At 42.2% G+C, this 12,276-nt stretch overlaps 1 protein-coding gene across 1 annotated transcript; it reads right to left on the reverse strand.

The window, feature by feature from the left end:
* Positions 1-881: 881 nt before the first annotated feature.
* Positions 882-12,172, reverse strand: LOC116395582 (RCC1 and BTB domain-containing protein 1-like). Its single transcript, XM_031869573.1, has 12 exons — positions 9,429-12,172; positions 6,598-6,811; positions 5,917-6,067; positions 5,666-5,832; positions 4,944-5,102; positions 4,749-4,856; positions 3,648-3,790; positions 3,331-3,521; positions 2,722-2,848; positions 2,473-2,624; positions 2,238-2,368; positions 882-2,025 (listed from the first exon to the last, which is right to left on the reverse strand). The coding sequence occupies exons 2-12, from the start codon at positions 6,721-6,723 to the stop codon at positions 1,885-1,887; spliced, it is 1,596 nt and encodes a 531-aa protein (XP_031725433.1). The 5' UTR covers positions 6,724-6,811; positions 9,429-12,172; the 3' UTR covers positions 882-1,884.
* Between the last annotated feature and the right edge of the window lie 104 nt (positions 12,173-12,276).

The following is a 12,276-nucleotide window of genomic DNA, read 5'->3' on the forward strand; positions in this document are numbered from 1 at the left end:
ATCAGGAAGGGGGCAAATGCTTTTTCACACAACTGTATGTGGAAATACAAAACGGCACTGATAATTCAAAATGCACCGTAAGAGTTGAATTCCTATCATCTGATGCTTTTGGTGTTAAGTTGTAAATGGTACCTTTTCTATTTAGAAAATATGTCACACAGGATTGTGTCAGTATGACATTTTCATTCAACAAATAATGGGGTCTAAAAACCTGTCCCAAAGAATAGTTTCTCGAAAAAGTTCCACATCCAACACATCATCTGAACCAGGAGTACTGGACTTTTTTCAGAGGTTGAAATTGTTAAAATAATAGTTTTAAATATTTTTGTACTGAAGTTTGTTCCTGTACTTTTAAGACTCCAGTAAAAAACAAAACATATCCCCACTGTGTGAAATGTATTTAATGTGTAAATGTTGGAAGTAATGAAGTGAATTTGGGCAAGAAGGCATAAAGTTGTTCAGTATACTAAAAGTGTTAAATTTTACCTCTAATCATCTCTCAAAAGATCCTTGCTCTTCAAACTGTAAGTATACAGTAACTCCAACTGTCTGAGATATGTTACAAATCCCTTTGGTGGTGGACTCATGATTTGCATCGGGCAGTGTTGATCACCTGTCAAACTCTTATTCTTTACTCATTGTACTTTTTCAAATTATTACTATGATACATGAACATTCCCATCTTTTCCAATTCCTTTAATTGCAATATATATTTTTATACTTAAATACTTGTTTTTGGAAAACATAACTTTTGTGACCTTTGCAAATTAATAAAAAGACAACTGGCAATTCATAATACTCATTATCAAACAATTTTTGATGTAAAAATGTCCTGCATAAATATTTTGCAAATATATTCTTCAAAATACTCACAGCAGTAGTGCAGATGTCACTTAACAACTTTATGAATGTTAACACTTTATAATATTGATTTTCAGCATACATTAGATGTCATATGGATGAAAAAGTATCCACGAAAACAATCTATGTCCAGGCCCATAAAAGCTAAGCTGCTGCACGGCCACAGGCCTTCCTGTAAACTGATTTTTAATGGCTCCATACATTCTGGTTCAGCTGGCAACCGGGCAAGTTTAACTCAGTTCAAATTGTTTTGAGCTATACAAATACGGTAGGTGCCCGAAATAACATTTTCCACAAATGTACTGTAGCGTGCAGATCATTTTCAAATCTGTAACACTGAATCTCACTCTGTTGTGAATCTGAATGTAACCTGAGTTCCCTCTCTTTGGGTTGTTTTACAACCTAGACAGAAGATCACAATCGCTGACTGGAGTTTGACCTAAACACTTAATAAAGGCTTGAATCTGTCTTCTTGATATGTCGGTGTCCAGTCTTTATGATCTATCCTGACATCTAAAAGTGCAAACGGCCTCATACCTCAACCTGAAAACCACGATTCCAAATGGCACCTCCAAATTATGATGCAGCCTTCTAGTAGAGAAACAAAATCATATTTCAAGCAAGTGCAAACACTAAAGAAGTAACTTGGTCAATTAAACTGAATAATAGAAAAAGTGATATCAGGCAACTGGCAAGAATCTTTCAAGTTATTGGACAACTTGATCAAGTGAAAGTATGCCTCTCAATGCATTTCAAGTCCTGCTTCACACATTGTGTAAGTGAATAGGCAGTGAGGCACTGTGGCAAACGACTAACTGAACTGTATCATGTCAGCTCAGCCTTGTAGAAATGGACACACTGGCTCTAGTCTGGAATGAGATTCATAACAGCGATGGTGATCATCTTAAAAATATAAAGTTTGTGTAACCAGCCGACTGGGAGTGACCAAGTCCTTAGAGAAGTCCCTCTCGGATACGCCACAGCATCCTCTGCGTCCGTGTCTGTGATGACTTCAGGCTAAAGTCAGTTGTTGAAGGCTCCGCAGCGGCTGGCTCGACATATGAAATCTTTGAGCAGGTCGCCGTCAATCTGCCAGAAAGCGGCGGTCTGGGTCACTTCGGTCAGGTGATTCACACAGAACTTAAAGCAAAAGTCTTCCAGGTCCTGAATGTCAAAAGGTAAGAGCACAAATTAGGAAAAAAACGCTTTTTTTGGTCCCACGTTCTTCAAGAAATCAAGATACTTGGATTTTATTTAAGACAAACTGGAAAAGTTGTGAGCCTATCCTGTAATGAAGATGTTTCCAGAAAACAATCTCTCCTCATTGACATACATAGAAACGGATGATAGTTGGTAGACTGACATTGAACACTGACCTCTGCATCGTAGCGCACAGCAGCAGACAGCAATGAGAAGGCGTTTTCTGCCGTGATTCCCCTCTTTATAATATGCTGACACAGGCGTTTCAGGCGGTTCTCACAGTACGACGTGGCCAGGTCCAGCAGCCCTGTGAGAGCACAGGCACAGACGTCAACACTCTAAGCCTTAACGACCAGCTTACAAACAGAAGTCAGTGAGGAGAAGGCTGTGAAGCGTGTGTGTAGTTCTGACCAATAGCGTCCTCCGGAGGCAACTCCACATTGTCTGTGTAGAGGAACTCGAGGAAGGCGCGGTACACCGGGTAGGAGAACTGGTCTATTTCAATCACCTCCTTCATGTCTTCGTTCCAGTGGGACTGGAACATGGATCTGAAGTGTTCACACCTGCACAACAGTTTGTTTCAGGACAGATAAAGATGTTATTATTTATATTCTTTAGTTTCATAACTTAAGCCAACAGCTGTGAGATAAAATCCCTGACCTTATTTTGAGAACTGCCTTGTGGACATAGATATATTTGCCGTCAATGCAGAACTTGAGGTCAGCAGTCTCTGGGTTGTCAAACTCTTTCTTCAGAGACTGAGCCACGGTTAAGAAGTCATCGTGCTCTGCAGGGAGAAAACACCCACGAGCATCAAGCTCTGCTATTAAGAGGATCAGAGAAACTAGCAGTGATTCGAATTACCTTTTACTGCTGAAACAAGAAGGACCACAGTTTTATTCATAGCTTTTTAAATGAGGATTTATAATATAATAACAATTTACGTGTCAGGTAACAGTCAAAGAAATATTTAATTTGGCACTAATTATATGTCAAATTGTGCTCAATCGCTATACTGCCATTCCAATTATTGAATCATTTCCAATTAACTGCTGAGCTAGGTCAGGTCAGCTGAACTTGAGCAAAAATGTGCACAGATGTGAATAACATTAATTATGGCTGAATTCCATTTAGCTGCTGTATCGTGCATGCTGGCTCACTGTCATACGGCCATGGCTTACTGGGACATCAGCTGTTATCCCTCTGCGACTAGTTAAAACGTCTCCTGTGAATAAAACAATAAAGATAATAATCATTCCTTTGTCTTACCCATGGATAGAAGCCTCCACATGACGGAGGGGGTGGCGAAGCATGCGAAGACGTCGTCGGTGCAGGTGAAGTGCGTGAGGTGAGGCAGCACAATAGACTGGCCCCTGCACTGGCCCCACATGTACACCTGACCGCTCTGAGTCTTAGCGGCGGATGTATGTGTGGAGTGACAGGCAGCGACCTCCACGATCCTGTCAAAAGGGGCCGGAAGAGAGAGTTGGCAGTGAGGAGATGGTTCGTTATACAGAGTGTGTGTGTGTGTGTGTGTGTGTGTGTGTGTGTGTGTGTGTGAGAGTAAGTGTGTTGGTCCCGCTCACCTCTCTCTCTCAGTCATGATCTGGACTGGGCTCAGCTGGTTGCTTTTGTTGCCGGTGCCCAGTTGCCCGTATGTGTTGGCACCCCAAGTGTACAGCAACCCCTCGTCTGTTAGTGCCAGCGAGTGGGCATAGCCGGAGACAATCTGGAGAGGAAAACAAATACTTCAGATGTAAGACCAACTATGCCAACATGCCAAAATGTTTTCACAGCAAAATCTACTTTAAACTGAATAAAACAATAAAGAATTGTCCATTTTGGTTCATTTGAGGTCCCAGTACTCTGAACGTGTGCAGCTCGTCATACAGTATGTGAGGACTATGATTCATATTGTAAATTGAATATCTTTGAATCTTGGTTAAACAAAAGAAGGTATTCCTTTCTTTCTTCTGGTTACTTTTTCAATGATAGTCTACTCATCAAGTGATGGAGGAATTTGAAAACAGGTTTTCACCCTCAGTCTTGAAGAAAGCTAGGATAGAAGGAAGTATGTCAGGCAGACATTTACAACAAAGAGTGGACAAAAAGTGAACAAGGCAGATTCAATCAATACAGTGACTCAGTGACAGTGAACTCAAAGGCACACTGCTGTCAAAGGTCGAGTCTGTTTATGACAATGTAAACAAAGTGGACCTAGAAACAAACACCGCTACCAACGTCTTCATGTCTAAAGGCACTGAAACATGTTCTCTGTATGAGCGATGCAGTCGCTAGACGCTACACTAGCACACAATGTTCTGCTTAAGTTGGAACAGTTTCGGTTACTTGTCAGTTCTGTCTGTGCCCCTCTCACTTGTATTAAAGGGGAGAGAGCTCAGTGGGAAAAAGGTGACATCACATGCTAGTGTTTGAGTGTTCAACTAAAAATGATCCAAGGACGCATTTTTTTTCAAACTTTAAATAAAGTCTAAGATTTAAAACTACATTTTGAGGGTCTTAAAGATAAGACATCAATTCAGAAACTAATATTAACCAAGTGGTTAAACAGAAACGCAGATACAAGCTTCAGTGAATCTAATGATAATACTGCATCGTCATACGATGTAGTAACTCACCGAGTGAGTTGCACAAATATTTGTTTTTATGATTGTGTAATGTCACACCTGTTGCACACATAAACCCTGCAGAGCTACAAGGCGACAGGGAGTGAGCTGGTTCCCGTTATTTCCAAGTCCGAGCTGTCCGTTCCCATTGTAGCCCCAACCGTACACCTGCAGGGACGGGAGGACAACATGAGTGCTGTTGGTGGCCGGAGACGGACAGCGTGGCGTTCACAGCTCCAGTATAAAATCAGTCACCTCTCCGTTGTCCACTACTGCCAGAGACGAGGTCTGCCCACAGACGATGCCGACGGCCACTTTGCTCTGCAGGCAGCTGGACACTCTGCGGGGTGTGGGCTGGTTCGCTGTGGAGCCGGAACCCACCTGACCACAGTTGTTGTAGCCCCATGCATACACCTGGCAGACGTGAGGTCACAGGTGGGAAGACGAGTTAAACATCACACATCTATTAGTTTAGGAGTAGACCGTTATATGTACAGCAGCCAGGCTTCTTAATACCGAGAGGTAATGATGGAATTATAGCATGAGCCGTACTGACAGTCTCAGATAAATTCACTAGAGGACAGTATGGTGTGTTGTAGTCGTATCAAAAAAATCACTGCAGCTTAAAGAAAAGTTTGACATTTTGGGAAATATGCATATTTGCTTTCTTGCCAGAGAAGATGTATTAACGAAGATGTATTAATGTCGGTACACTAAACCCGATAGGCTACCGCCAGCAGCTGGCTAATTTAGCTTAGCATAACAAATGGAAACGGGGAATTTAAGATCCACAATCGTGTCCTTAAAGCCGAGCTTGTTTTCTTTGTTTTCAGCTCAGGGGGATCAGCTACTGCTGCGATTGGACTTACAGTCCTTCGTCTGGATGACTAAGCACTGCCTTTGGCCAAAGCTGAATCACACGTCATTACAAAAAGGTTTTGAACGGATTTCCATTCTGCTGGGCAGTAGACGCTCACTTCTCCCGAGTCAGTCAGAGCCATGGAGTGGTGAGAGCCACAGGCCACCTCTGTGACCTTCTTATTGAGCAGGTTGGCCGACACCGGCACCGGAGCTACCCCTTGGTTGGTCGTCCCGTTTCCTAGTTGGCTGTAACCATTGTGACCCCAGGCGAATAGCTCTCCGTCTGAAACACAAAAAGATTAGTCACTCTGCAGCACTTTTTAATCCGACTGCTGTGAGGAGGATTAAAGGCCGTGTGCGCGGCTACCCTCTGTGGCCAGCAGGACGTGGGGCCCGCTGCCGTAGCTCAGGCTGACCACCTTCCTCCCACTCAGGAAGTCCAGCTTCTTGGGTACAATGCTGCTCTGGCTGTCCCCTGTTCCCAGACAGTTGCTGCAGTTCAACCCGAACACATACACCTGGAAGAGAGGAGGGACAAAAGAGAGACCATGTAATGTGGATCAGCGATAAGCAGGGCTAAGCAGAGACAACTCAGTACAGAACTACAGCATCAGTGCAGAGAGGTGACAAGCAAGGCCACGAGCACTGGTCTACAGTTTCTCTTTATATGAACATTATTTAAGGAAAGTTTTACATTTAAGATTAAACGCAAGATGTTTGAAGCAAGAAGCTTCTGAAATCACATTATGCTTTTCAAAATGTGAACGTTTACCGAGATGCTTTTCAGCGTAGCAGTCCTTTGTGGTTGATTACCTATTGTAAGCATGATTTACTTCTCTGATTGAATGACGTTGAATTTAAACATGAAATGAAATAACTGCTTTCAAAGTAAAGTAACCATCTAAAAACCCACAATGTGCTGAAGTAGATGACAGTAATGTAAAACATGTAAAGCCCTGGTGGTCCAGCAACAACTAGTTACGCACCACAAACGACGACCGGCGACGACTTCCCTCGCATGATTAACTCCGCCCCCCCGACGTCTCACCTCGTCATCTTTGGTAACGTAGATGGCCTCGTTGGCGGACGTTCCGAACACGCTAGCTTTTCGGATCATGGACAGCTCCTGGGTCCCCATCAGGCTGAAAACCGGCCACTTGGTTACATCCACCATGGCGGCGAGGCCGGAGGGATGGACCTCAATCCAAAGGCAGGGACGGGGGCGATGGTGTGGGGAGGAAGAGCTGCCAGAGCTGCAGCCGCTGTGGGGAGTGGGTGTGAAAAGAAAAGAAAAATGATATATTTATTTATTTATTTGACATAAGGTTTAACTTTGGGGGAAAAAAGCCTTTTATAGCAAAGTCAGTCACAGCATTCTGTCTTTTTTTTAAACTTGAAATACTTCACACACCATACAGTTATATATGGAGCGTCCGTATCCACCCACGCCATGCACAAAATACCACCCTACTGTCATCATTCTACCTCTCAGCACCACCCATTGGGCTCAGTATTGGGCGTTTTCAAGGTTGTGGAGGGTAACTTAGGGGTCCTCCTTTTTACATTTGACGTTATTTTTACTTAAAACTATGCAATTTCAGTATTATCATAACGCCCAAAAAGCTTCAAGACCCAACTTGCCATATTTGAATGATTATTTCATTATTTACAGATCTCATGTTAATATTATGTAGGCTAATGCTAAAACCCATGAATGATCCCACAGAGGAGATTAGTGAGAAGTTGGGTCATGTGGTGTAACATTGGCTCAAACAGATCAGGGCCGGCCTGTGTAATGCTCCTCGCAGCAAAAAGAGAGAGCGAGAGATTATATTATATTATATTATATTATAGATAGATAGATAGATAGATATATATATATAGAGAGAGAGAGATAGATATATAAAACTTTCCTAAGAGTTAAGACTTGCTCTCATCTACAAATTATTCAAGAGCCCTCTACAGGTTTCCTGACCCAATTAGGACTGGCCAGCAGATGGCTCAGTTACACGAACAGAGGCATCACACTTCAAAGCTACTACAGGAAACTTTCATATCGTGTCGATAATGGCTTTGCGGACAAAAGCAGTCGTGTTGCAGAGTCCCTTTATAAAACAAAACCCTTCCTTTTACTGCAGCAGGGTCTGAGTCTGCTCCGGCTCTCTTCCTTCCCTCCAGTGGGCATACAGCAATATGGCCGATACTAAACTACAAATAGTTCTATAGATTAGACTACACAACAGTGTGTAAAGGAGTTCAAATGAGGTCCCTCTTGTCCAGCTTTGGTGTTAAAATGCTGCTTCTATTCAGTACAAATGCTATAAAAGTAACAATAATCAAATAATTACAATAGTACAACACTGACAGGGGGCCATTATTTTTGAATTAATACCTTTAAACTGGGACTCAAGGACATTTTGCTGCCAATACTAACATTGTGGTATTGCTACTTTTCCTTATGAAAAGGAAACCTCAACTGATTACACCAACAATGAGCAGCAACAAAGGTGAAACAACACAGTAAAGAGAGAGTACAACTATAGCATAGTATTGCATGAGATTAAATTGTGGCAATGCTGCCAGAGTACTGCTAACATTGTACCACGAGAGAACTTCTCACAATACATTGTGTTGGTTGTCTGTTCATAATGAAATGACTAAAACGTTCATTGTACTTGTTGCATGAACGGGGAGAGGGGCTGGTGTAACCGCTGGTGTAACCATTTCCCCGCCAATTTGAATTTGAATTAGTTTTCTAAATACTTTCGGGAAGCCAGTTTTCTCTGGGCTTCCTGCAGTCTACTCGGTGTTTCGATTGAATATGTTTAAACTGTGATTTGTCAGTTCATACTTGACAGTCAGCAGATAATCCCTCATCCAGTCCCAATAGCGCGAACCCTAAAGCAACCTTCTATTTCTGTTGTGAAGTTTGAAGAACAGCTTTGCTAAAGCAACACGCCTGTTCATTCCAGCTGGTTATACGCATTATTGTGAGCTTGTGCAAGCTTCCAAATCTATTTGACCAGTTACCGAGGATTTATTCTACTGTTATTGAGCTGTTGCCCAAAGGTACGGTTGTCTTTTGTCAGTCTTATTGAACCATTGTACAGCGTTAAAACCACACATTCATGACCCCTCCCAAACTGCTCCCAGTTCACTGTATAGTCACTGCCCGCTGCTCTTGGGATGGGTTGAATGCAGAGGCTAAATTTCACTGGGTTCAATAAAACATGTGACAGTAAAAGTTGATTAAAGCATTACTTTTTCTGCAAACAGTTCTTACAAAACATGTTTTTGTAACCTAACCTAAAAGCATAAAAAATCACTCAAAAATGTGAGTCTCCTCTCTGCCATCATGACTTCACCCAATCAAGCTTTTGAGGCAGGCGGTTCAGGTCTATGAAGAAATATTAATCTTTATTCACAAACTATGAGTACTGATGTTGATGCTCTGTTATCCAGCATTGCATGTCAATAATGTAAATAACGTCTCATCTGTTTAAGGGTGGTGAAAGGTTATTGGTGAAAACAGCTTATGAACTCATGAGGCTTAATCATATTTTTTGGGAAATAGACTAAAAGTATGTTGAAAGTCTCGGTGAGGCTCCAGCTGTGTGTTGTAACACCGTTTAGATCTATTAAAACGCTTAGCAGTAAACATGGACTACTTCCCTTAGTGAGCTAGTGCTGACCATTGTTACAAACGCATGATTCAGCACACTGTCGCGCTGACACAACGCATCAGAGTGAACGGAGTCGCTACGAGACTCATCGGTTCGCTCACTAGAATCTGAGCTAACGAGCCACCGTTAAAAAAAAAAAGTCAAACAGCTGTCAAAGCTACAGAAGAACAACATGAAGGTTTTTCGTTACACTCACCTGGTAAAACGGTTTCACCGGAACACGAACGGGTCCGTGGCGGGATGTCCGTCCGCGTTTGTTCACTTTCTGCTGCAGCTGCAACGCTCCGCTGCAACCGACGATTATTTGCGGAAGTGAGGAGGGAAAAATATGTCACGTGATTAAAAGACCAAAATAATCAATTGCGGACAGAGATCAGACTAGATGGACCACTGTGTATCCACGAGGCTGTGGAAGGGCAATTTCACCAGATTTTGTAAATATCAGTTTGTCAGTGGTTTGAAACAGAAGAGTCCAACTTTCTGGCACATTTCATGGTCTTACTCAGCCAATGGAGTACGCTCGGTTATAGTACAGTATTTTATTTTTTTTTAATGTCTGTATATATTTTGCCCAGAAGTCAACTGTCAAAATGTTTTCACCACAAACTACAATCAGTAGCTGTTTTGGAGCTTTTTTTACATGATCTTCCTGCTCAGTTGTCATCGAATTGTACTTCAATAAGACTTCTCATCCATGTTGGAAGTTTAAATTGCTAAATTCAATGAATGGACTTCCAATCTTAACTCAAAGCTCATCTGATGCAATAACATCCCACCCCAGGTTTGCCATGTTAGTTTGAGGTAATTCAATAACAAGTTTATTTTGGTAATTTCCACACTGTAGGCATAAAATCAGCTATTCAAAATTAGATTTTTTTTTTTTATGAAACAGGACCTAATGATTCGGTCAAAATTCGGGAGCTGCCTTCACACTTTAGTTTACATCTTGCATTGGTATCGCATATTACGCCCAAAGATGCAACCAATCAAATTGGCGCACCATAAACCTGGAGCCTGGGGAATCTGGATCTGTGTCAAGCAGCGTTTGTGTTCCACTTGGAGGCAAATTATCTTATTATTTTGTACATTTCTGTTACAGACGTTGCAATAAACCCAAAGGCAGGGTGAGTTGTCCCTGCGTCAATGTGTTCTCCAACACCCACACGGTACGGAAAACTGTGCCATTTACAAAACAAACAGTTGAAATGTCCACTGTAACCTAATCTTTAGCACCAAATCTGCCATGGAGTGACCTGTGCAGCCTCATATACACAGGGTGTCGAGTCAAATCACAACCATCACCAGAAGAAAGAGAAGAGTCGCACAGCAAACGACTCCGTTAGTAGATGCTCATAGATCTCACCTCAAGTGTAAAGGATGCGCCACAGAAAAACAATAGTACAGGTACCTAACATTTCTGTTTGACAGGATAAGATGGCTGATTTTAACCCTAACCCGTGGAGAAGAAGTGAAAGCAAATTCAGGAGCATAAAAACCTATGAGCCGAAGGGGAAAAGGGTGTTCCTCCGAACTCTCACAAATACTGGAAAAGCATCCCCGCTAAAAGCTTCTTTCACATTCCCACTCGCACACCCTGAACGTGACTAGCTGTATGTGTGAATCACAACACTTGAAAGCACGGAGGATCCAACGGCTAAACAGCAAGTTTATTTTGGTTAGGATCAGAAACACAGATCATGTCCTGAGGGCGAGATGAGAGGAGACCATATCAAAATCCCCTGACTGAAGTATGGCAATGGTGATTTGTGGCATGGGGGGGGGGGGTAAGTGAGTGGAAGGAAATGTATATTACAATGTTCAGTGAATTAAGAGCAGCATTGACCATTCCCTCCAATATGGCAAACTCCACAAACAGGGAGAGCACGTATTACCGGATGTCCCGTTTCAAAATCCTCCAGTTGCTCAAAGAATTGTTTCTATTCAATAAAACCCAGTTTTAGTTGAAATGAAAAACAAAGGCACAATGATTTTCAACTCATTCTTGTCTTTAATATGCACAAGAGTTGAAAGCATCAATGAGCCACCTTAAAGAGAGAAGTTCAATCTAAAATTTATAAAAAGATATAAACAATCAGAGGCCAAAACGCTGTCTGTTGCTTTTTCTCCTATTATTTTATTTAAAACAACTTTTCATTAGCAAGTAAAAATCTTGCAACAAACATAAGCTTGTATCCAATTCAGATACAAGGCAACGAAATTGTAAATCTTTAAAGTGGCTCGGTCTAGTCTGCTAGTTCATGACTGTACACCCTCTATAGTTTTGTTCAGTAATAAACAGCTAGTCCCAAAAACAAGCCTGGGCTGCTCATAACAACCCCACCCAATATTTAAAACCCCAGTGTGACCCCCCCCCCCCCTCCCCCTCCTGTTCTGACCCCCTCCCAGTAGTTAGCAGCCAACCAGAGGATCATAAAGTCTTCCAGACCAGGACTTGGGGTCGGGTTCAAGGTTAGGCACCGTGAACCCGCACACCAACTGGGACATGGGACGGCACATCTTAACAGCCCGTCACCACTACACAGAGAGAGCGAGAGAGAGAAAACAGCCTGTTCCAATTTATCAGCATGTCATCACAATACATATGCAAGTCAAAAATAAAAACATTGAAACAAAAATAAATATTGCTTCAACAACAAAACAAACCTCCCGAGCCATCTGTGACAGTAAGGTTATCGTCCATCCAACGACTGTCAGCTGCAGCAGCTTTGTACAGGCTTTATGTAAATATATTCATTAGACGGCAAGGAGAGATTCACATCACTATTTTTTGTACAATTATTCAAATTGAGTGATGACATGTGACCTCTTCATCGAAAAAAGTAGTTAAGTACTGTAACCAGAACCTGTGCTCGTTCCACGAGTCGAGCCTTCGATGAGTGTCGGTCCCTTTCTGCAGGCAGAAAGGGACCGACACTACAATGCGTCGTCTCAGACGTGTGCATAAGACTGAAGAAAAGTTTAATTAAAAAAAACGGACATTATGGAAGCTCCACCGACTCAACCAGAGGAAGTTGAAACATGAA

Source organism: Anarrhichthys ocellatus, unplaced genomic scaffold (assembly GCF_004355925.1).
Source record: "Anarrhichthys ocellatus isolate YVR2014 unplaced genomic scaffold, GSC_Weel_1.0 scaffold47, whole genome shotgun sequence".
Taxonomy (NCBI): Eukaryota; Metazoa; Chordata; class Actinopteri; order Perciformes; family Anarhichadidae; genus Anarrhichthys; species Anarrhichthys ocellatus.